The sequence below is a fragment of the Heloderma suspectum genome, chromosome 4 (genome assembly GCF_057233095.1).
Source record: "Heloderma suspectum isolate Gila_16-S chromosome 4, 16-S_ref, whole genome shotgun sequence".
Classification (NCBI taxonomy): Eukaryota; Metazoa; Chordata; class Lepidosauria; order Squamata; family Helodermatidae; genus Heloderma; species Heloderma suspectum.
Window position 1 is genome coordinate 188,845,868 of NC_139461.1, and position 26,316 is coordinate 188,872,183.

General features: G+C 42.3%; 1 protein-coding gene across 3 annotated transcripts in view; it reads left to right on the top strand.

Moving 5' to 3' along the window:
* Positions 1 to 26,316, top strand: part of VAV3 (vav guanine nucleotide exchange factor 3) — a 247,485-nt gene that overhangs the window by 120,261 nt on the left and 100,908 nt on the right. For all 3 annotated transcript variants that reach the window (XM_084851612.1, XM_084851614.1, XM_084851611.1), the window contains exons 12-15: positions 17 to 103; positions 1,949 to 2,034; positions 4,543 to 4,675; positions 5,160 to 5,269. In XM_084851612.1, the coding sequence (XP_084707738.1) occupies positions 17 to 103; positions 1,949 to 2,034; positions 4,543 to 4,675; positions 5,160 to 5,269 (416 nt within the window). The remainder of the gene's footprint in view (positions 1 to 16; positions 104 to 1,948; positions 2,035 to 4,542; positions 4,676 to 5,159; positions 5,270 to 26,316) is intronic.

A 26,316-nucleotide genomic window follows, 5' to 3' on the forward strand; every position in this document is an offset into this window, starting at 1 on the left:
CCTTTCTGTGGTTTAGGACTTGGCACAGTATGTAAATGAAGTGAAACGAGATAATGAAACTCTCCGTGAAATTAAACAATTTCAGTCATCAATAGAGAATTTGGTATGTCATTGTCTTCTGCTACCTTTTGACCTTTGTATATTGTTTATCTGTGCTTTTCTGTGTCTTGCTTCCTTCTTAAAAGGAGGAGTTTGGGCAAAACTAAGATCTACTTACTGCAGGTCTGGTGATAGCACTGAGCCTGTAAGCAGTGTAGCACATGGAGAGCTAAATGTGATCCACAGGTAAGCCACTTCAGAGGCAGAATCGATTGCAAGCCAGAGGCTGAGCCAAGATGTCGCAAAGGCGGCTGGAACATATATTCAGGGAAGCAACAGGCAGGTAAATAGGGTAATTAGAAGTCTGAGAGGGGAAGCAGGCTGGCAGGAAGGTTAGAAGAAGAACAGGGAGTCTGATGGACAGAAATACCTAGATCAGTGTTAGTCAGCCACACAGGGAAGGCAAGAGTTTGATTGTTGCCCAGGCTTGACTTGGAAGTATTTATTATAGCTTGGGCAGGTCAGGAGGCACAAGTGAACTGCTTCCATGCTTGTGGAGTGATGGAAAGCTATGGTGAAAGTAGCAGAAATAGGCAGTTCACTTTTTACATCTACTACTCTGCAATCTGGAGTGGCTCACCTAAAATACTCACCAAGCCAGGAAATACTCATCAGGTCCAGCTAGTCCAGTGTTCTGTTCACACAGTGGCCAACCAGTTCTCAACCAGGAACCCTGAGTGCAACAGCACCCTCCTGCCCATGCTCCCCAACAACTGGTGTACATAGGCTCACTCCCTCCAGTACTGGAGGTAGCACATAGTCATCAAGACTAGCAGCCATTGATAGCCTTTTCCTCCAGGAATTTGCCTAACCCACTTTTAAAGCCATCCAAATTGGTGGCCATCACAACATCCTGTGGTAGCGAATTCCATAGTTTAACTGTGTGAATAAGTCCTTCTTTTTTATCTGTCCTGAATCTCCCAGTGATCAGCTTCATGGGATGACCCCGGGTTGTAGTATTTTGAGAGAGGGAGAAAAATGTCTCCCTCTCCACATTCTCCAGCCCATGCATAATTTTGTACACCTCTAAATTGTTTAAATTCCCTGTTCAAATCTTGGCTGATCCTGACAGCTGGATTGCTTTTTTAATGTTTTAATTATTACTACACAGCTCTAAATGAATCTCTGAAGTAGCTTTACGGGCTAAAATTTATTTCATATGATAGTATTTTTGTTTGGCTGCAAGTCAAAAAGTGAACGACCCCACAGAAGTTCATGAATAGCACGTTCTGTGATTTAAAGGCTTTAGACTCCTGGGAGGCTTATACACCACAATACTTAACTCCCTGATAGAGTGGTATTCATAAAGGCTCATGTAGGCTGGAGACAAACATAACATAAAAACAGGGTTCACGGCACATTCCTCTGTTGTGGAGGGCTCAGAATGCAACTGAACGGTCTGGCTGGTGTAACAGGCTGTCAGTCTTGTTTCTTTCCATGCTCTACTGTGTTGTCCACCACTCCTCTTTCTATTGTGGCCTCTTCCTCTTCTAGCTGGAGAAAGCTTATGCACCTGATTTCTTTGTTAGCTTTTCACAGGTGGAGATGTGTATTGAGCAGGAGGAGACAGCAGCGGTAGTACATGAGGTACTGAGCACAGAGGTACATGTCTGATGAGCTTGTAAGCTTGTCTGATGGTTCCTTTGTGAAGGTGGCTTGAAGCAGTGTGAACGTACTGTAAATCCTATATTTTTTGTTGACATATGCCTTCAAGCTTGTAACCAACGCAGTAGCCGAATGGTTTTTCAGGACGTTGAATGCCACAACTTCCTCCAAAATTTCCTCCAAAGAATAGGTACTGCTAGGTTAGCCACCTGTTAAGCAATGAATGCAATTCCTATGTTTTCAGAACCAGTCACTTTTACTGTATGGAAGACCACAGGGTGATGGCGAAATAAGGATAACAACCGTGGACAAACGGGCAAGGCAAGATAGGTGAGAAGAACCCAACTGCATTTCTTTTCAAAATTAGGATATACCATTCCTACTGGATATAAATATTCGTTGAGTATTCACAAATTTGACTTAACTATTGGGTTGCAATATTTAATTTCAGTACTTCATATTTAACCATTTTGACTGTATCTGCTAGCTGATATTCCACAAGACTTTATTTATGAAGTTTATATGACTATCAACAGATATTCTCTGGGTGGCCTGTAGAACACAAAGTGAAACAAATACAATATTAAAAATATATACAATAAAAACCAGAAAACAAAAGTACAGCATAAAACTTTTCTTTGAATGGAGACAAAACAATTAGTGGCTCAGATTAGGAACAATGAAAGCAAAAGATCTATTTAAAACACATGTTTCTTTAAAAGGCCTAAATAAATTAAAATGTCTTTACTTAATTCTGAAAAGACCATAAAGAGGGTGTTGGGTGAACTTCGCTTTGGGGGCTATTCCATAGCCACTACTGAGTGTCACGGGAGCTTCTAGTGTCGATGTTGGATCCAAAAGTACCCCTAAATTGTGAATTTGATCCTTTGGGGATTGTCATGTTGCTTTGTCCTCCCCCCTGGCAACCAACACACTCCAGGAAACAAGGCTTCAAGCTCAATACTTTATTAGTTAAAGACTAGCTTCTTTACAAATGCAGATTCTAGGAAACTCTCAGACTGCAATGAAACAGCTAATCCACACATCTATGAATATCAGTAGAGGGGTCGAAGTGGAGGTCAGAGAAGTTGCCAGCAGTCTGGGCAAGAACTTCTTGGCCAGACTAGCTTCGCAGGGATGCCCCTCCCTTAGGGTGGCTCCGTCCTACGTAGGCTTTTATGAGTGGCCAGCTTAGTGGAGTGTCTGAGCTCCGCCTCTAACTTTTCCTGCTTCGCTCTGCGACAGATCCTAGCATCCCTCAAGTCACGCCCCTTGCTCCCCCCCCATAACCTGGGTTCTTGTGGTGGGGGAAACGGGGGGCATTCAGGCTGAGCTATTTGTGTGTTGAGGTCTTGGGAAGAAGGCCTTGCCATATCTGAGCTCACTAGGGAGGGTGCTCTGTTCTGGCTGGTCCTGTTCTGAATCCGAGCTGCTAGACATCTCCACATGCTCAGATTAATTCCTGACAGAGGTAGAGAGCCAGTGTGGTGTAGTGGCAAGAGTATTGGACTGGGAGCTGGGAGATCGGGGTTCTAGTCCCCACTCGACCATAGAAGCTCACTGGGTGACTTTGGGCCAGTCACACACTCTCAGCCCAACCTACCTCACAGGGTTGTTGTTGTGAGGATAAAATAGAGAGGCGGAGGATGATGTAAGCCACCTTGGGTTCCTTGCAAGAGGAAAAAATGCGGGATATAAATGCAATAAAATAAATAAATAGATAGATAGATAGATAGATAGATAGAGGAAGCCCCTCCTGAAAAGGTTGAATACAATTCACTTATGTGGACAAACCACCCATGAACAGTACCTCCATTTCATCTGGATTGAGTTTCAGTTTGTTCACCCTTATCCAGGCTATTACTGTGCCCAAGTCCCAATTCAGGGCTTCCACCGTCTCACCTGTATCTTCTGGGAAAGAGAGAGAGTTATGTGTCATCCACATACTGATGACATCTTAGTCGAATTCCCTGGATGACTTCTCCCAGCAGTTTCATGTCGATGTTAAATATCATGGAGGAAAGAATAGATCCCTACAGGACCCTGAAATGCAACTGTCAAGCACCAGCACCACCTCCTGAAATGGGTCCTCCAAATAGGAATGGGACCACTGCCAAGAGGTGCTTCTCACACCCAGTTCAGAGAGCCTATCCAGAAGGATCCCATGGTTTATGGAACTGAAAGATGCTGAGGGATCCCCTGTTACACTTCACCTGTTCCTCTTCCAGCAAAGGTCATCCTACAGGGTGACAAAGGCAGTTGCTGGCCCAAAACCAGGCCCGGAGCCAATTGAAATGGATATAGATGAACAGTTTTATCCAAGAATGACTGGAGTTGGCCAGCCACCACTCTCTCAAGTACCTTGCCCAGGAAGGGAACATTGTCAACAATTATAGGCCAGAGGCTATCTTCTACGTCCAGGCTAGGTTTCTTCAGGAATTATCAGATTGGAGCTGTGACCACTCCCTCTCTCTAGAGTGTCACCTGCTGGGCTAATGACATGTTGGGATAGCGCTTAATCTTTGACTGTATGTGATATTTGAATGGCAACTGACATTGGTGTGACAGCCTGAAGCAGAAATCCTCAAAAGTATATCCCCATTGAGCTCAGTGGAACTTACTTTTGGGTAAACATTCATAGAATTGGGGTGAAATTGCAATTCACAAACCAAATTTCAAATGCTGAGGCAACATTCCAAATTCAACAGCTGATTTGAAATTTTAACATTTTTGGAAATTTAATTTAATTCAGATGTGTTCCATACAAAGCTTTCTCAGATAGCATTTTGCCTTGCAAGTCCAAATTCTTGAATGTGGTTATATTTTCTTTTTACACAGGCACATCTTCCTATTTGACTTGGCTTTAATTGTATGCAAACGACGAGGTGATAATTATGAAATGAAGGATATAATTGATCTTCAGGAATACAAAATAACCAATAACCCCACCACAGACAAAGAGAATAAAAAGGTAAAAGTATAGGAGGCAGCTTCATCCACAAGACATTCCACTTTGAGAACACTGATATTCTTAGATCTTTACTGTATTTAAGAAGTTGCATTCCTCTCCATATTTATTTATGTGCTATGTAGTAAACTAGCACATGAAGGAAAAACAGTTAGCTCCTTGATGTGTTCCTTCACTTTTGACAGGGGAATATTTATGTGGGAGAGCATTAAAAAATGACCTATTCTCACTAGAAGTTTGAAGTGGTAAAATTGTGAATTTTACTGCTTGTTCGTGTTTATAATGGCACTAAAATGTATATGAAGCTCTTTGAACACTCTAAAGCATTATGTAAATTCTTCTTCTCCTTCTCCGTTTTCTTCTCTTTTTTTTCTTCTTTTTCATCGGTGACCTGGAAATTAGCAATGTGTGGTCTCCAAACATTTTCAGTCCTGCTGTATGTGAATTCTTAATAGATAACTTTTGAATTGTCTTATCCTTTAAACAGTGGTCTTATGGCTTCTACCTCATCCACATACAAGGACAAAATGGGCTAGAACTCTACTGCAAAACAAAAGATTTGAAGAAAAAGTGGCTTGAGCAGTTCGAAATGGCACTGTGAGTAGTTCTGTATCACACACAGGAATTTTCCTGACTGACCGATAGGAATTAAATGTTTAATAATCCAGCAGAGATTTCGTATTGCTTGTTAAAGTAGCTACTTCCATGTGCACAGTCATTTCTAAAACACACGCTTAAGAAACCTTGGAGCTGATATCTATAGGGCAAAAATTAAATTCTCCCAAGGAAAGGCAGAGGGAGCTCTAAGCCATGCTTTCATGCTTCACTTTCTTCTGAAGATTGTGTCTTCATGCTCTAGTATCTAGGGAAAATATTAATGGATTTAGCAATAAATATTTAACATAATTGTGGCTGATTTTGCTATCATTGTCTTGGTAAACTAAAATGTATTACTAAGGGAGATGGGGTTGTTGGCTTTTTTCCTAGTGGCTTCTAACTAATTTATTATGTGGTATTTGGATCAGGTTGCCTAGTTTATTAAATTTGACTTCAAGAATTTGATTCCTTTCTCTTTTTAACACAACAGCACAAAGAATTTATGTACTACAGAATCCTTTCAAAGAAATATAAAACAGTTGTGATGCCTACTGGAACTATGCTGTTTTGTATCTTTGTTTTGCTGTCCAAAAAGTAATTAACGTATAACAATCGAATTCTCATGCTATTTCTTTGATTTCTGATGGACTCAGTGATGTACAAATTAAATATAACACGGTAGAATGTGTTCAAATAAATACTGATAGGAGCTGCTCTGCACCTTAGGGAGACTGCAGTTATTACATGTTCTCCAGTCACTTGCATATACATATGGAAGATTTATACAGGACACATTTTACCTGTCTAAAAAGCTGTAGCTGTTCATCTAGATAATTATAACTAAACTTTAAAATATTAAGTAGTCATCAATAGAGAGTCTCTTGTACACCTATAGGTATAAGCATAAATTTATCACAGAGTGGCAGATATACTAAGATGTGACTGCTGTGTTTACTGTTTGCTAGCTGCAAGCCAATTTCTCAGTCACAAAAAGAAATTATCTTGGGATCAGGATTTGTGAAGAACCTCCACCTGTACATGCCTGCCCCATGCCCTCAGCTCAACTTCAGAGGCCCAGCTCTGTGTTTCCCCACCATCTGAAGTTCAGCAGGTGGGCACTGGAGATGGGGCCTGTTCATTCATTCTTCCTGTCCTGTGGAATGCCTAGGAGGAGGGGTCTTTCTGGGTCCATTTTATTTATTTGTGCATTTGTTTGTTACATTTACATCCAGCCTTTCTTCCAAAGAGCTCAAGGTGATGTGCACCGTATGTTCACAACAATTCTATGAGGTAAGTTAGGTTGAGAGATGATGACTGGCCCAAGATCACCCAATGAGCTTTATGGCTGAGTGGGGATTTGAATCTGGGTTGCCCTAGCCCCAGTCCAGCCGTCTAACCACTACGTCACACTGGTTCTGTTCTTGGTGACCTGTGAAGATATGGCTATTTTTCAGAAGGCATTTGGGTTGTATGTTACTTGATTTGGGTTTTAGGTTCTCCATTTTGGTTTTATATCTGTTGTAGTTTTGTTGCTTGTCTTATGATTGTGTTATTCTTTTCCTGTTAGCTGCTTTGGGGGCCCCTTTGACTGAAGAGTGGGATACAATTATTTTAAATACATATTTCTTTTGAAGTGAAGCAAAAATCTGCCATAGACAACAGTAGCGTACATGGCAGCTGATACCAACAACCTCGGTGTAAACTAGGGATACAGAAATGACAAATGGGTGGCACAAGACCTCTGCTTGATTGTATATAGAAGCTGGAAAACAGATGCCTTATGTTGCAATTATGTGCATGTTTATTCAGAAGCAAGTACCCACCTTGTTCAGTGGGGCTCTCTAGTAAGGATGTGCTTTGCTGTTAGCTTTGCTTATATCCTCCCCCGCCCCCAGTGTTGCATTATTTTTCTCTTAGTCCCATGAGTCTTTTCTGCTGCTGTGACTGCAAGGGCTTTGCCTCCTTAAATCCTGATTTTCCTTACCACCCCTAGCAGTGGGTGCTGCCATCTTGTATTGCTATTGGACATGCTTGGTGTTCTTAGCATGTACTTGCAAATCCAAGATGGTGAAATCTGTGTTAAAGACTCCAAACTTGTAGTAACTTGGTCTAGATTTTGCAAACTGAGTGCTGGATATTTAATTTTTGGTTTTAATTTTGGCCATAGTTTTATAATTTTCCCAATAATCCTCCCCAAATCCTTCTATCCTAACGATTTGGGGAGCATAGACTCTGCCTACCAGCCCCTTCCTCTGGCTTGTATGCAACCATTACTTTTGCTCCCTCCATCCCTTCTTTGCAACCCTAAATTTTGTATAATCTCTCTTAATTCCATTATTTATACACATACAGCTCTTGACTTTGATACATCATACTTGGAGACTGCCCAGTTGCATCAATAAAATGCAATATAAGCCAGTTTGTTATATTGCATTTTATTGCATGGTGTTTATAATTTAATTTAATTTAATTTAATTATAATTATAATTAACATTTATTCCGTGCTTTTGTTCAAAGCATTTCACATAATTATAGCATTGCAGTTCTTATAAAGGCCAGGCACTATAGGTCGCTATTAGCATTTCCATATTGCAGATGGACAGAGTGGCTTGCCTGAAGTAATCCAGTGACTTAATGCTAGAGGCAGGATTCGAACTATCAGCTTCCTGATATGTAGTTCAGGCTCTTAGCCACTACTCTGCATTGATATCTTCCAGTTTTGTTTGTGATATGATGTAAAATGTTGTTTCTGATTGCATAAGAGCTCCCCTCGCCCAACAGTTAGCACTTTTATCATGTGTGTTCTAAAAAGAGATAGTGAGAACTTGATTATTTCTACTAGGAGCATTAATATATCATGCCGCTCAAATGACCCAGTGAGCACATTGGATACATTTTAAGTGAACCAACAATTGATGCTCTGAGTGATTTACTTAGCTTCTGCTGCTGTTTTGATGAAGACATTAGTGCTTTTAATGCCTTCCAGTTGTCTGCTTTCCTGCACGTATGCTGTCAGCTATTAAAACTGCATAGGCTTGTAAAAGTGTTGGACCTCAGCCAACAAGGAACACCACTCATAACCGTCCTTTAGTAAAGGTGATTTGTTGTTGTCGATTATCATAACTGAATACAACCAAGGGAGTTGGTGGCTCAGTAGCTTAATGTGCTTGACTTCTGTGTGGGTTCTGATTTGGTTTACATTCAGGATTGCAAATTAGATTAGTGGTCTTGGCCAATGCATTCCTAATGGGTGACTTCTCTGCACCAAAAACCACATCATGACCAAAGACTCTTCTTCTTGATTGGCAGCCTGCAATCTAGAGCAACGCAGATCTGTAGCAATCTAGGCCATAGCTAATTTAGCAGTTTGGGCTTGTTAGATTATTAATTAAGTGTCAGGAGCGCCCTGGCAGCCTCTTTCAGTCTACTCCAATAGCTAACTTAAGACACAGACAAAAGGATTCTTTTCAAGGCTTTAATCCTTTTATAACTTAATGACTCTTTCAGATGCTATTCACCAGCGACTAAGCAAGGAACAGCAGAGTAGCCTATGCTTCAGGTTAGGCAGTTGGTCCCCGTTTGAAGGAGAATTATGGGAAGACCCTGAACTTAAGGGCTAGAGAGAGTTCCTCCCTCTTTCCCTTGGGTCCTTGGGATGAGACCATTGCTTGTGCGCCAAGCGAGCGCTACGCCTCCTTTCCACGCCCTCCAGCTGTCGTCGCTGTCGGCGTCGAGTGTCCAGCAAGCCCTCCTCCAGCGCTGTCTCACTGCCAGGGTCACTATCTCAGGAATGCTGGCAGGAGGAATCTCTGCCAGCTGCTGTGCCTGTGAGAGATGAGCGCGCTCTTCTCCCATGGATTGCTGTTCCTCCTCAGAATCAGAACTGCTCTGGGGTTCTATCGGCTCAGTTCCCACCCTGACATTAAGGTTGCAATCCTACACATGTTTAGACAGAAGAAAGTCTTATAACTCCCAGCATGCCCTAGCCAGCATCGTTGGCTGGAGAATGCTGGGACTTGAAGGATTTTTTTCTGTCTAAACATGCATAGGATTGCACCCTAATATCAATTCATATGTTATATGGCAGCCAATCTAGATTTAAAATATGAAGCAAGAAGGAAGAGGACCCCTCAATATGAAACACCAACCAAACATCAACCATATTCCACAGACGTTTCCATCCAACTGAGACCTCTTCCATATAGTCCCTTATGGCTTTTTAAAATATCTTCCTGTTCTTATTTTACAAACCACCTCTCAAAAAGCAAACCAGACTCTGCTTCATTTGAGGGGGCACTTCTGATAATATATTGTTTTGTTTGTTTCCAATATGAAATGAAAAAGAAGAATCCAGATGTGGGTTGTTTGGAAGAAATGATGGAGAGTGGCTTCAGATAATGTAATTTGTGAGAGGAACAGAAAGATAGCCACTGCCACTGCCCTATGGAGTTGAGCTGGCCCTGCATTTTTCCTGAGGTGGGACAGTGTCATGAAAGCCATTATGGACAAGCAGGAAAGTGCTGTTTGTGGTTTTTAAATGCAGGTCTTCCCCAATAATGTGGAAATGTTGTTGTGTGTCTATATACATAACAGTTTTAAAGCACAAAAAGGATGAGTGGGCTGCTTTTCTAGTCTGTCGACTGAGGTTTGGGGGGCTCCCCCCCCCAACTGGGCTTTGATACCAGAAATGAACTTGGGAGAACAGCAGTTGGAAAAAGGCACTGCATGGAGAGTATTCAACACTACCCATCAATGGGTCCCTTTTGTGCATTAATTCCATTTCTCCATTATATGTGATCGGCAGGCCCATGTTTAAAGAGATGGGCCTGCCACCATCGAAACCCACTTGTGTGTGTGTGTGAGATTGTGCAGGCATCTAAATTTGGGTTGGACTACCATGCCTTACCCCTTCATGGATCACTGCCTTGTGGCGAAGGGGCTTGCGTAACTCAGTGAAGCCATAAGCTATGCCGTGCAGGGCCACCCAAGACGGACAGGTCATGGCAGAGAGTTCTGACAAAATGTGGTCCACTGGAGAAGGAAATGGCAACCCACTCCAGTATTCTTGCCAAGAAAACCCCATGGAACGTATCACAAGGCTAAAAGAGATGACGCCGGAAGATGACCCCTCAGGTCGGAAGGTGTCCAATATGCTACTGGGGAAGAGCAGAGGGTATTTCCAAGTAGCGCCAGAAAGAGTGAAGCGGCTGGGCCAAACCCGAAAGGACACTCAGCTGTGGATGTGTCTGGCGGTGAAAAGAAAATCCGATGCTGTAAAGAACAATATTGTTTAGGAACCTGGAATGTAAGATCAATGAATCAAGGTAAGCTGGAGGTGGTCAAACATGAGATGGCAAGATTGAACATCGACATCTTGGGAATCAGCAAACTCAAATGGACAGGCATGGGCGAATTTAATTCAGGTGACCATCATATCTACTATTGTGGGCAAGAATCCCTTAGAAGAAATGGAGTAGCACTCATAGTCAACAAAAGGGTGGGAAAAGCAGTACTGGGGTACAATCTTAAAAATGATAGAATGATCTCAGTACGAATCCAAGGCAAACCATTCAACATCACAGTAATTCAAGTCTATGCCCCAACCACTGAGGCCGAAGAAGCTGAGGTTGATCGGTTCTATGAAGACTTACAACACCTTCTAGAACTAACACCAAAAAAAGATGTCCTCTTTATCATAGGGGATTGGAATGCTAAAGTAGGAAGTCAAGAAATCACCGGGATAACAGGCAGGCATGGCCTTGGTGTACAAAATGAAGCAGGACAAAAGCTAATAGAGTTTTGCCAAGAGAACATGCTGATCATAGCAAACACTCTTTTCCAACAGCACAAGAGGCGACTCTACACATGGACGTCACCAGATGGTCAATATCGAAATCAGATTGATTATGTCCTTTGCAGCCAAAGATGGAGAAGCTCCATACAGTCAGTCAAAACAAGACCTGGAGCTGACTGTGGCTCAGATCATGAGCTGCTTCTTGCAAAATTTCGGCTTAAATTGCAGAACGTCGGGAAAACCACTAAACCGTTCAGGTATGACCTCAATCATATCCCTGATGAATATACAGTGGAGGTGAGGAATAGATTTCAGGGATTAGACCTGATAGACAGAGTGCCTGAGGAACTATGGACGGAGGTCCGTAACATTGTTCAGGAGGCAGCAACGAAATCCGTCCCAAAGAAAAAGAAATGCAAGAAAGCCAAGTGGCTGTCTGATGAGGCTTTACAAGTAGCTTACGAAAGAAGGGAAGCGAAAAGCAAGGGAGAAAGGGGAAGATATACCCAACTGAATGCAGAGTTCCAGAGAATAGCAAGGAGAGACAAGAAGGCCTTCTTAAATGAACAATGCAAAGAAATCGAGGAAAACAACAGAATGGGAAAGACTAGAGATCTCTTCAAGAAAATTGGAGATCTCAAGGGAACGTTTTGTGCAAAGACGGGCATGATAAAGGACAAAGAAGGCAGGGACCTAACAGAAGCAGATGAGATTAAGAAGAGGTGGCAAGAATACACAGAAGAACTGTACAGGAAAGATCTGAATGTCCCTGATAGCCATGATAGTGCGGTCACTGAACTTGAGCCGGACATCCTAGAGAGTGAAGTCAAGTGGGCCTTAGGAAGCATTAGTAACAACAAAGCTAGCGGAGATGACAGTATTCCAGCCGAGCTATTTAAAATCCTAAAAGATGATGCTGTTAAAGTGCTGCATTCAATATGCCAACAAATCTGGAACACTCAACAGTGGCCACAAGACTGGAAAAGGTCAGTTTACATTCCAATTCCAAAGAAGGGCAACGCCAAAGAGTGTTCAAACTACCGCACAATTGCGCTCATTTCACATGCCAGCAAGGTGATGCTCAAAATCCTACAAGCTAGGCTTCAGCAGTATGCGAACCGAGAACTACCGGAAGTACAAGCTGGGTTTAGAAGAGGCAGAGGAACTAGAGATCAAATCGCCAACATTCGCTGCATCATGGAGAAAGCAAGAGAATTCCAGAAAAACGTCTATTTCTGCTTCATTGACTACGCTAAAGCCTTTGATTGTGTGGATCACAACAAACTGTGGCAAATTCTTAAAGTGATGGGAGTACCAGACCACCTTACCTGTCTCCTGAGAAACCTGTACGAGGGTCAAGAAGCAACAGTAAGAACCAGACATGGAACAACCGATTGGTTCAAAATTGGGAAAGGAGTACGACAAGGCTGCATATTGTCACCCTGCTTATTTAACTTATATGCAGAGTACATCATGAGAAATGCCGGGTTGGATGAATCAGAGGTCGGAATTAAGATTGCCAGGAGAATTATCAACAACCTCCGATATGCAGACGATACCACCCTAATGGCAGAAAGCGAAGAGGATCTCAAGAGCCTCTTGTTGAGGGTGAAAGAGGAGAGTGCAAAAGCTGGTTTGAAACTCAACATTAAAAAAACTAAGATCATGGCATCTGGCCCCATCACTTCCTGGCATATAGAAGGGGAAGAAATGGAAGCAGTGACAGATTTTACTTTCTTGGGCTCCAAGATCACCGCAGACAGTGACTGTAGCCATGAAATTAAAAGACGCTTGCTCCTTGGGAGGAAAGCTATGGCAAACCTAGACAGCATAGTAAGAAGCAGAGACATCACCTTGCCGACAAAGGTCCGTCTAATCAAAGCTATGGTTTTCCCAGTAGTAATGTATGGCTGTGAGAGCTGGACTATAAGGAAGGCTGAGCGCCGAAGAATTGATGCTTTCGAACTGTGGTGCTGGAGAAGACTCTTACGAGTCCCCTGGACTGCAAGGAGGTCAAATCAGTCCATCCTAAAGGAAATCAACCGTGACTGCTCATTGGAAGGACAGATACTGAAGCTGAAGCTCCAATATTTTGGCCACCTAATGCGAAGAGAAAACTCCCTGGAAAAGACCCTGATGCTGGGAAAGACTGAAGGCAAAAGGAGAAGGGGACGGCAGAGGATGAGATGGCTAGATAGCATCACGGATGCAATGAATATGAACTTGAGCACGCTCCGGGAGAGAACGCAGGACAGGAAGGCCTGGCGTGCTATGGTCCATGGGGTCACGAAGAGTCGGACACGACTGAACGACTGAACAAAAAAAAGCCATGCCTTAATTGCTCACCTTAACAAGCCCAAACTCTTGCATTACCATCCTCTGGGTTAAGTTTTAGTAAAGAGCAAATCCCTTCAGCTTGTTTCAACTATGTATTTTACAGTGTTTTTCAGTGAGCTTTGGGAGAAGGCTCATCTGTTTTCCCAGAGTTCTCTACTGCCTTGTAATGTTGGTGTGTACATGCTGCTGCTGCTGCATGCAGGTATATTGCCTTATTACCCTAGGGATTGTCATTTGGTTTTACCTGTCCTATACCTATCCTATTTTTCCACTGTTGTGGAAAGAAACTTGGAAATTTAGTTTGCCCCCCTCCCCAACAAACACACCAAAAGAAAAAAGAAAAGTGGATAGGGGACAGACATAACAACAACAAGAACAACAACAACAACAACAACATGTTGATATGAGAACAGACCCGAACAGAAAAGAAATTCACCAAACAAAAAGGCTACTTGATCAGGTGGTCTGGTCATATAGTTAATGGAAGATAATAGGAGGTTTGTCAATAGCAAAGGGTTAATTAAAGAACTCATTTTTGTGACAGAGATGAGCATTAGGAGCTGGACAAATTCATCTTCTGAGCCAGAACCACTATGAACTTTGGAGCATCTGTTTTTAGTGTTTTAGTTCTTTTATTTTTGGTAAGAGAATGCAAGAAACAGTGTAGGTAGCATGCAAGAAGGATGTAAAATGGTGATTTACGAGCACTATATTTTCTGAATTGTGTGTCTGTCTTATCAGTCAATCTGTCTATACACGCACTCTCTCTCCTGTGTAATGAGCAGATGGTTTCATTGAGGTGTTCACAATTACATCTGGATAGCTGTGCTTGAAAGCCTGTGGACGCTTGACTTGGAACTTATCAGAGTGTAAACTCAGCATGAAGTTTATCTCAGAAATTTTCTCTTTCAATCCACTGTGCAGCATCTTAAGGTCTCACTTCGGTTGAATTTCACCTGTCATTATGATGACTGGTTCACTATTTTCTTTAGGGTTGTTCTGTGCTTTCTTGCAGCCCTCCCTAATCCTCTGTGTAAAATTTTGCTATCAGCAGAATTTTCCACTTGGTTATTCAAACTCTCTTCCAAGCCATTCAGTGTAAACTGAAAGAGTTTTATGTATTCACATGGCGAGGCCTCCTTCAAGGATACACAGAAGAAAATATTATTGCAATAACTTGCAACTTGCAAGAAAACAGTATTGCAATAAATACTATTTCACAACTGCACTTTCAAATGCATCTTTTAGCAGATTTTAAAACACAGTTTCACAGATGGTCTCACTTTTTTCTTCCCTGTACATCTGCTTCTCTGGTTGGTAGTACAGCTCTTTCTGTTGATACACTAGTAACAAGTGGACTAGTTCTTACACCCTGCATTTGACAGCAACTCCTCACACTGACTTGTTTTTGTTCTCATTTGCTTTGGAAGGATTGCCATAGTGCAGACAATGCTATCTAAACTGACCCAGTTTTAACCTGTTAAGGGCTGAGTCTGACATTTCCTGTTAATGGTGCTCCAGCCAATGTTGTTGTTGTTGTTACTGTTATTATTTCATTTCTATACCTCCCAATAGCTGAAGCTCTCTGGGTGGTTCATAACAATTCACAAGATAAAATACAGCATAAACAATTAAATATACAGAATTTAAAAACAATTTAAACAACTAAAAACAATTTCAATAAAATACTAGCACTGTTCAAAACAGCTGGCATAAATGCCCTATCATATGCCATTAAATGCCTTGGAATAGAAGACAGTTTTAATCTGGCACTGAAAAGTGACAGCATTGGTACTAGGTGGGCCTCAGTGGGGAGATCATTCCACACTTGGGGGGGGGGCACCACCAAAAAGGCCCCCTCCCTTGTTGCCACCTTCCAAACTTTCCTTGTCAGAGACAGGGCTGAGGATGAAAATGAATGGCTTGCTTAAGGCCACCTAATAAATCCAGGGTTGTGCGATTTGAAACATTGCCTCCAACAGGCCCTCCTCAGGCCAGATAACATCAGTGGGCGTGGCCATTCTCACTGGCATAATTCCACTCCCGCTCGTTTTGCCTTTCTCCATGCTGAGAGAGGTACAGACTTCCATGACTCTCAACACAGAGAAAGGAATTCAGGCGGCGGCTCCTCCCAGAACTGGCCAAGTCCCTGGTTTCGTATGGTGATGTCATAGGGGATGGTAGTGAAGCCACTTGGCCAGTGCTAGGAAGAGCAGCTGCTCTTCCCAGTGACAGTCGAGTCCCTGGCTTCATGCAGCATGTGGCGTCACCATGGGGGCCAAGACCCGCCCCCCTGAAGGAAACCAGAGGGGCTTCAGAGGTGAATGCAGAACACTTGGAATAGATGTACATTTTCCCCTGATATATTCTAGAGGGATAGGTGAGCAGAAGAGGGGTTCCTTACGTTCCTTGCTTTAACGTAAGGACTGGTTAGGTTCAAGTTAAACAGATCTTCTTCAGACACTGTGTGAAAAACACATGTGCACAGGAATGTTTTCTGAAGGAATATTTGATCTCTGACTTATTGAACACTGACACATTAAATTAAAGCTGTTAATGTTAATATCAATGCATGTTAAATGCCTGAGATGTATGCTGAATTCAGGGAACAGCATGAGAAAGCACTTCATGTTTTTAACACCACAATAGATCTACATTTATACCTGCTTTTATCATACTGAAATTCAGATGTGCCAGTTAGCTTTTTCAAGAAATGTTCTGTCACTTTTGCAAAAGTGATTTCTAAAAGAAGTGGCAGGAGGTAGGGAGCAATCATTTTTAATTGCGGAAAATACTTTTTCCTGCCCAGTGAGTGTTACATTGTGGATTTCAGGTACTGAAGCAAGGATGTACCAAGCATGCATGTGAGAGACAGATAGAGAGAGAGAGAGAAGGAATTAATATAGGGGTTCCATGGCTGATGGTAACTTTAACTTAGTTCAGCTTGGAGCTACATGCTGGGGGGAAAAGAATTTTCTTTTCTTCCTTGTTAGATAATCGCAGTATTTGGTAGCTATCATGGTTTGACTTAGAAAGCAGGGCTTTGATGAGCTAGTCTTTCCCCTGACCCACCCCATTATGAAATTTGTGGACTAACTATTATGAACAAGTTTGGCACATATTTCATGTCTAACAGCAATCCCAATTAGCCCTCCCTCTGACTCCAGTGGACATTGCTGATTATTGTCACTGATGCTCCAGAAAATACTGAATAATTTTAAATGGGCAAAATGAAATAATTACTCAAATTATTTGGACCACAAAGGGATACTCCTCGGTCCTAACCTTCATTAACTTTCCAAAATGGTTTGAATTTTTCGGTATTTAATTTAGTTACTCATCTGTTGGAAGGGCTTGTCATTTTAGTTGGCTGGCATCTGTATCATTGTATAAAGATTCTGCAAAAACATACTGTTTGTTTGTTGTATTTATATTGCACCCTTCCTCACAAAGAGCCCAATGAATAATTATTTAGCAATATATATATTGATTGCAGGCGTGCCCCCCCCAATCTGGATTGGGACCATGGTGAGAGGGAAAGGGTTAACACCCCCTAAACTCTCCCCTCCCCCCACGCTAGGGTCCTGATTTGGATTGGGGGCCCTCCACTTACTCCAGAGTCAAAAAGAAAAAAAAGACATGGCGGCTAACTCCGAGCTTCTTCACATGGAGCTTTTATCCTGCTATTGAGACTACTCACTCACAGAAGTTTGTCGGCCCTTTAGATGATGTTGTTAACTGCCAGGGCACTCCTGCACTAAATGACCTTTATTCCGTTTTTAAATAGATTGGAGGTAGAGCTATCAAATCCCCCGCCCCCTTGTGTTCTGCTTGAGTTCCCTCCGTGAAAAGAGGAAAAGCGGCAAGAAGAGGAGCGAGATCCATGAAAGATAATGGAAGACTCAGATGCAGGGAGAAGGAGGGGGAAAGGGGAGGGGGGGAAAGGAAGCGTGTGTAAAGGGAGTCCATTGTGATCCTGCATTTAAAATGGAAGCACCCCCCCCTTTTAAATGCAGGATTATAGGCTGGTGTAGAGATGCTCTCCACCTTTAAAGCAGTGTATGTTTTGGCCCTAGATGATGCTTCCCCTCCTATGAGAGGGAAAAGATGGAATGCCTGTTTAAGATGGTGCTTGCCACATGCAGTTCTTATGAGTGTGTGTGCCCGTGCGCGCGTGTGTCTCTGTCTGTCTGTCTATTGATATCTAATAAATATCTATTAAAATAGATATCTATTAATAGATATCAAAACTTCCTGATTGATTGGGGTCTCCTTTTTAGTTGGTTAAATGGTTTTAATCATTTTGATTCAGGGTGTTGAATCCCTTTCAGCCTGGAGGCTGAATTCCATTCTGGAGAAGTTCTCAGGTGCCTCATTCCAGTAGTGGGTGGTGCCAAAAGCAAAAGGAGGTGGTGCCAAAACACCAAACCTACCAGGATATTTTAGCTTAAAGCTCTTACTTACAATAACTCATCTTTAGGAAGGGCATTTCAACCTTGTAGATCGGGGAAAACTATGCAAAAGCCCTGAAACCACCAAATGATCAGTGGTTTAGGGGAAAGGGAATGAGGCCAAGAAAAGGTGGGATGCCCATTTTGGGATCCCAGGAGGGCTGGTTTGGGACCCCAGGAGGGCCAGATTTGGCCCTGGAACCTTTCTGCATGATTGAATGTTGCGGCCTTTTTTAGTTTGCATTTCTGTTAAATTGTCTTTGCACAAACATTTGAATGCTTGACATTCAGACAAGAGGGCTCAGTTACATTCTTTTTCTGATAGCAGCACTTTCATCTTCACTGTGCTTCCACGTACTTCATTTCCAAAGTAAAACTGAGGCCCTAGTTAGTTGTCACTTGGTGAAGCCTTGCAGGCCCTTCTGGCACCGTTTGTTTGTTTAGTGTGTATCTACCCCAACTTTTAGGGCAGGCCCTCCCAAGGCAGCTTACAATAGAAATATTAAAATGAAACTATTGAATATAATAAAAACAACATCAGAGTTGGAAACAGGTACCAGAAGCTAGCAATAAGATCAGTACATAGCTTGGTGGAATTTTTAAAATTGCTGACTGCTTAAAGGGCGCAAGAGAGGGGGCCAAGCGGAGTTCTCAGAAGAGGGGATTCTAAAAGTGTGGGGCCGCTACTGAAAAGTCTGTCTCTGGTATCTGCTAACCTGATCAGTCTTACTGGTGGCTACACAAGCAGGGCATCTAAGGCTGATTTTAGGGCCAGGCAGGTTTATTTGGGCATACGTTCTCTTTCAAACCATCTGGTTGTAGACTGTTCAGAACTTTAAAGGTTTGCACTAACACTTTTAATGGAGTCCAGAAATGAATGGGTAACCAACGGAACTGATGTGAAATTGGGGTGATATTGTCAAACTACCTAGCCCCAAAAGTATTCTGGCAGCTTCCTTTTGTACCAGTTGAAGTTCTAGCCTGTCTTTAAAGTAGGGATGTCCAGATTTTGTGAAATACACCTCATGTGTGTTTCGTGGATTGTACAGTGGCCTTCATTCTGTCGCCCATTCACAGAGAGATTTGAATTTCATCATGCAGAAAAATACGCGAATAATTCTGTAAGAGGGTTTGCAACAATTTATGTAATTTACATTAGTATGTAACATTTAGCGTATCTGCCATTCCATTCAACTTTTCCCTGCATATATTCTCCAGTCTCAGCAGAAAGGTGTGTATTTTCTTGCAAATAAATTTGTGTAAATTTTGGGAAAGTAAAAAAAGAAAAGAAAAGAAACGATCCGAAAGTCCACGAGCTCCACATGGCCTGAGGAGGTTGGTCCACAGAGGATCCTGCAGGTTGGATTCTTAGAAATCTGAACTCATTTTAGTCCGTTTAGAATTTCTCCAGCATCCCTACTTTAAAAGCAGCCCTATGTAGAACGTTATGGTAGTCTAGGCTGGAAATGATAAACGTGTATTAAACATAAGCTCAAGATGTGCTTTCCTCTACCTTTTCTAAAGTACAGACAGAACATGCACATGTGGGTGGAAAAGCAGCTTCTGGAGTGGTGGTGGGTGGATTTTGAGTTTGAGACGTGAAAGGGGTTAAGCAGTCTGTCTCCTCCTTGCTACGCCACTACTTAAATGTATAGCCTCCTAGCAACAGCGTATTATATCTACTTTGGGCATGCGATGAAGAACTAAAATTAGGCTTCTCCATAAAATCCAAATAGACCTGGGTATGTCGCCCTCTTGCTGGTGTGTAGTCACTACATTTTCCAAGCAAATCTAATGGTCCCAAGTAAGACAGGGGTTTTTGTTGATTAGCATTTGATCTCTGTATAGAACAACATTTGGAATATATCATACTGCATATGAAGAAGCACAGCATGTGGTTATTCTTTTGATAAGTCTTAATGTAACTGCAAAGCTTGGTAATGCACAAGGTAACTTACAAAGCCACAGTTGCCTAATGTGGGGTTCAAATGCCAGTTATTTAACAACCTGTCAAGAACAAGTTGGATGCAGTTTGATGAGGTCTTTATCTAGCAGTGGATTGGTATGAATGAAAAATGGTGCCTTCATCTCTCCCGGTTATTACAGTCCATATATAGTTACATGAATAAATCATTGTGAACCAGAATTGTTCTTCCATAGGAAGAAAGCGGCTAAAGAATGGTCATTAGCTTGATTGAAACAATGCATTACATATCCAGAAAGCTAGCAAGATTAAATCCTTTAATCTCTAAAAGGGCAGCCACCCTATGATCAAATAACCAAATTTCCCAGCAAAGTCTTAGAAGTAAATTGCATTCTCTTGATCAAAAGCACAGTTTACTTGTGATACAGTTAATTTAATTAGGCAACATGCCTTTTTGTTAGATATCCTTTGATGTGACAAATCTGGGGTGTATGAGTATTAGCGTATGGAAACTTGATTGAGTAATTCAGTAAATGCTGCTTTTCAAAGATTGTTTCTGAGCTATAAGCTAGGAAGACCTAAACAAACAAAGAATCTCTCAGAAGAGAAACGGAAGGAAGCCACTGGCAGTATCCAACGCTGCCCGCATGCTAGCATGACCCATTGCTAGTGCAACGGGAAGCTGGGGCTTTCTAAAGCAATCCTGGAAATGAGCTGAAATGTTTGCTTCCAGAACAGGGGCGGTCAGCAGAGCTCACAGAAGGGAGGTGCACTGACCTGTCTTGTTCCGGAAACAGGTGTTTTGGCTCATTTCTGGGTTGCTTTAGGAACTGCCAGCTTCCAGTTGCACCAGCAGTCAGCCCCATGGGTGCAACAGAATGAGCTGAGGCATAGTGGCTATATTGGATACTGCCCAGATTGTTTTGTGGGAATATAGAGAGAACCTTGTACTTCACGTCTTCTTCAAGACATCTTGTATTAGTTTATTTCTCTAAATAATGGTACTTAGCAATGTAACTTTGCTCTTGTTTGGGAACGCATGATTACCCTGGCACTCAAGTTTCATTGTGTTTAAGGATCTCCGGGTGTATGTTTTTGTTGCTTAAGTGACATCATAATGGGTGGGAATTGCTTCTGTGAAGGCTACATTACAAAGAATTGAAACCGAGAATCAGTAAATCATGGGGTTTGAGAGGTCTTGCTTCATTCTGGCTTTGTTCTGGTGCCTGCCCAGCACTCCTTGCTCTTTGTCCCCACGCTTTTTCTGTTGGTAACGTACAATTTTTCTTGTTTCTGGGTCAGGAGATATTTTTGCACAGGCCCTTTCCTCTGGTGACGTTGCTGAGTTTCTGAATGTGGGAGGTTTGGAAACGAACCCTCCCATTTAGGAAACAACTAGCTTTAGGCTGCAATCCTATACCTATTTACCCTGGAGGAAGCCCCATTGAACTCAGTGGGACTTACTTCAGGGTCAACATATATAGTATTGCAGTGTTATAGAATCAGAATACAAATACATTTCAATTTTGATTAGCCTTGTAAATAAGCTGTGGCCATGTCCCCACCATTTCCCCTTCCTGTTCCCTAAAATGTATCTTCCAGCAGTAGCAATGAAGAAGAGGCATGAAAAAGAACACAGGAAGGATCCAGATGTTCCTTAGGCCTTTGTTAATCTCCCCTGCTCATCTTCCCCAGTTGTTTTTTCATGAGACGAACCTGTTTTGTTTTATTTCTGTGTCTAAGAGAAAAGGAATAAAAAAGGGAGTGGAATATACTTTTATATAATAAAGGGCTGCTTACTCAGGGTGGGGTGAACTAGAAGGGGGGCACCTCCAATGGTCAGGGCAAGACTTAAAACCCCAGAGATCACTTGGGTAAGTGAGTAACAGGTGGGGAAAAGTGTTCAAGATCATTCACTACCCGGGCGATCCTCAGGATTTAAAGTGTTGCCCCGACCCTTGGGGATCACCTCCTTCTAGTACACCCCTCACTGAGTTGGCAGCACCCTTTTTTCATAGAAAAGTGCACGCCACCCCCTTTTTCACTCCCAAATGCAATAACTGCTTCTATTTTGACAACTATCAATCTAGAAGCAGTTACTGTGTTTGGGAGAGAAAATGGAGGTGGCTTGCACTTTTCTATGAAAAAAGGGTGCTGGGGACTCGGGCAAGTGGTGATTCTTAGCAGGGCACCCCCAAGGGTCTGGACAGCCTTCGAACCCCAAAAATAACCCCGCTAAGGGGGTGATCCACACCTCGTTTTCACACCTGTCAACGGCTGCCAAACCAGCCTCTGTGCAGTCTAGCTCTGCCTGTAACCGTGTATGCTTGACAGCTCAAACATACCAGGGTCCAGCCAAGGCAAACCTCTATATTTTGGATAGCCACAGTTGTGCATGTGCACAGCTGTGAATAACTGATTAAAACAGGGGGCATTTGCGCACATTGCATGGGGCTGGGAAAATGCAAAGAAAAAAAATTTCCTGGCCTGGTTTTTCTGCAAAAAAAGAAAAAGAAGAAAAAGGGTGCCAGCTGTGATTGGGACTGGAGTGGGGACAGGGGACTTGGCAGCAGACAAGATGGGTTCTGCTGCCAAGTCCTCTGGGATGCCAGGTGGAGCTGACTAAAGGACTGAGGGGGAAGGAGGGGAGAAATAACCCATATTCAACCTGATCATCTGTCAGGTGCACAAACCACACACTGTGGATTATTTGCAAAACAGTCCACAGTACATAACTTGTCACCCATGATGGGTTGGTGTATCATGTGAACTCACTCTGTGTCTTGAAGTACTGTATTGAGGGTGCATTCAGTCATATAGTTCCTTCACCTACAGTCTGACATGAAGTATTCCAGGAATAGTTTTCTCAGGTGATCTGCAATTTGTGTTGACTAGGCTTAAGTTTAGTTTTATAATGTGAGCTGCACAGTGTTCTTTTGAACAAATGTTTCATTTGGTCTAAAGTAAACTTGCTGTAAACCCCCTCCCCTCCAGACCACATACACACGCAACACAAATATTTATTCCTTATCATGGAAATTTTAGGCAGAAAAGTACCCCCCCTTACACATTTTCCCCTAATTGTTGGAGGGAAATTAATTATATTGAAATTACTTGGCATCTAGGTGGGAGGAGGTGAGTTGTTAATTAAGTGCCCTAGGAAAGCAATTTTTCAAGTTTTAATTGAAATGTTTGTAATGGGTTTAAGCAATGACTCCGCAGTGGCCTTGACATGGAAAGGTTAGAATGTGCATGGGTTTTAATTGCTGAAGCTTGGCCAGTATTGAATAGCTGCAGTAGCTTAGGGGAAAAAAGTGTGTGCGTGCATGCATACGTGCGATGGAATGTAATTGCACCCTGCAAATTCATTGGTGGGAGCAACACAAGTAAAAGGAACAGACTTATTTAGGTTAAAGACAATTATGGGTATACAAAACCATGGCTACCAATTAGCCGTTAACAAATTAGGGTTGGGAATAGGAAAATGTCTGAACTACTGGAAGTGTAAATCTCTAGAATAGTCTCCCCAGAACATGTGTGGAAGCCAAGTGACCTTGAAAGTATTTTACGTTCAATCCAGCATTACAAATAGCAAATCCTTGTAGTGAAAAAGAATCGCCTTTAGGCAACAGGGTGACGAAATGTTACATAAGTTGGATTTTCCCTTCATTTAGGCCACAAATTACTGATATGTGGATGGGGGGGGCATTGTCCCCCTCCCTCCATGGGCACCTAACTTTTGAGAATATATTCGCAAAGCTCTCTTTAAGATTCAGTGCTCCGGCCTTGCCTCCTGTCTTTCTCATAGGCCTCTGCTGATAGGTTGGGAGTCATTCTGCAGACTTGTATCAAGCTTATAACATGGACATCCCTCCCTTCATGATCCCTACAGCAGCAATCAAATTTATTTCAGAAAGCAGAGGCAGTTAGAACCAGAACAGTAGAACACCCAACTACAAACCAAATGCCCTCCTAAACAGGAAGGTTTTTACTAACTTCTTGAATGCTGTTAAAGAGGGGGCAAGATACACCTCCCTCAGGAAGGAGTTTCAAAGCCTAGGTACACCCACAAAAAAGCCCTCTCCTTGGTCCCAACCAAGCATATTTCAGTGGACTTTGGCTCATACATAGGAGGATCTCCGAAGATGATCTCAGTAGGTGGGCAGGCTCGAACAGGAGAAAGTGGTCCTTCAAATATCCCTGTCCTAAATTATTGAGGATTACCTTGAGGATTACCTTTAAAGGTCCTTTGAATTGTGCCCAGGAACAGATTGGAAGTCAGTGCAGCTGTTTCGATAAGGGAGTCACAAGCTCTCTATATACAGCCCCTGTTAACACTCTGGCCGCTACGTTCTGGACCAGCGATAGTTTCTGAGGTAGCCCTGTGTAGAGCATATTGCAATAACTGCATTTACCACCCCCACCAGCAACTTGGCTAGTCTGCCTCAGGCAGCTCTTATTAGCCAGGACTGGCAAGGGTCAGGTTCACATGGAGTTGGTCTTCCCTCTTCAAGAACAGACGAAGCTGCCTTATACTGAGTGAGGCCATTGGTCCATCTAGCTCAGTATTGTTGTCACTGCCTGTTGTCACTGCACTGAAACATATTGATCTAAATGGGCAAGCCAAAGCTAAAGGTGCTCAAACAGGACCTTTTACTTATTTAGAGAACTGATTTCTCACAGCCACACTCTTATAGTCTACTGTTGTTGCCTTGATACACAATTTGGGAACTGAAACTCTAAAATCCAGTCGGTGACTATTTATTTATACATACATACATACATGTATACATACTACTTATACACCACTTGATATCATAAGATTTCTATTCAGTTTACATAGTGGATACATGAAATACAATATAAAAACAAGATAAAATAATAAATACATTAAAAACTGTACAAAAACACTAGAACATAGCAGTGCAATTAGAAGTCAGGGAAAACCTGAGCAAACAAGTATGTCTTCAAGAGCTTGCTTACTACAGTTTCTGCCTCATGGACCACATGTGGATCCCACTACCAGGAAACATGCTGTTACATGATGACTTGGTGTTGGTCATGGGACAACCAATAGGGCATCCTTGGAAGATCTCAGGGGTCAGTTTGGTGTATATAGGGGACAACAGTCTATGCAGAGCAAAGCTCAAGGTTTTCCACTTGTCCATACAAATCAGCTCTGAGATTATTTCAGTAGGTAGTTGATGGCTTAGCGTATTGTGCTGTTTATATAGTCCTCTTTTCTTTCTTTTCTGTTTTAATGCTATCCCATTTCCAGAAAATCTTGTTCATGTCAGAGCTAAATTTATTTAAGTAACATAAATGCTAATGTTGAAATATGTGGTACATAAATTTATTTCACTAGCAGTCTTTTTAGTTGAAATATTGCATGGAAGAAAGACTTTTTTGTTGTTGTTGTTAGTGTTGAACAACCTCTGCAGGAAGGATTTGGACATTTTCTTTTAGGAACTTGACCTTTTCCAGGAAAGAAGAGATCTTAATGTCATTCCTCCCCAAAAGAATGAAAACCCATTGTATTGTACTTCACAACCCTTTTCTAATATCCTCCTCGGACAAGCTATCAAATCCTGACATATTAGGATGATGCGTATGGGAGCTAAGCATGATGATGGAGTGTTACAGATGGAAGGACAGTTGCTTTCTAGTGCAATCATTTTGTGCTAACAGTGCAGTAGAAGCTTAAATTTGATGACAAGTTAAACCATGTTCTCTAGTAGAGTCAAGAGGCCATGTTCTGAATTTTTAGAGTTAACCCAAAGCTTGGCAAACATGCGAGTTTCCTGGTTGTACAAAAATGCCAGTAAATGTTATGCTGGTGCCCAGGAATTTTAAATGCCTTTCTCCAGCTTTTGTGAAAATACAGCTCTAAGCTTGCACACTAGCTCAGGTTTTGGTGTTGAGACATCAATTGATCCTGTAGATTTCCCTCTCTTTAAAGTATTATTTCTTCTCTGTCCAATTATATTCATTTACATATTTATTGATTTACTCTGCCTGCACTATCTCCAGGGTTCAAGACAGGTAACAATGATCTATGCATAATAGATAAGACCCAGTCCTCCCTATCTCCCCCAAATGTAAACAGATCCATCCAAATGCTATCAGGCAGCAATGCAAAGAAGTTACCATGTCTGGCTGGGCATCTCTGGGACAGGGTATTAAGAATTAGCAACAGGCACAGCTGTCTGCCTTTTGGGCCTTGGTGCATGATACCTGATCAGCAATAGCAGTTGAAAACAGCTTCAACAGCTGTCTTCAACAGTTATTGCTTGGGAAACTTGGGTGGGAGGGTGCTGTTGCGCTCATGCCCTGCTTGTGGTTTACCGGTCGACAGCTAGTTGGCCACTGCGTGAACAGAATGCTGGACTAGATGGACCCTTGGTCTGATCTAGCATAGCTCTCCTTATGTTCTTATGTTCTTTAAGGCTGTCCCAACCCATTGGGCATTTCCAGAACATATGAATAAAAGAAGCATTGACTGCATTACACCTCCAAAATGAGCCAAATTTGACAAGCTTTT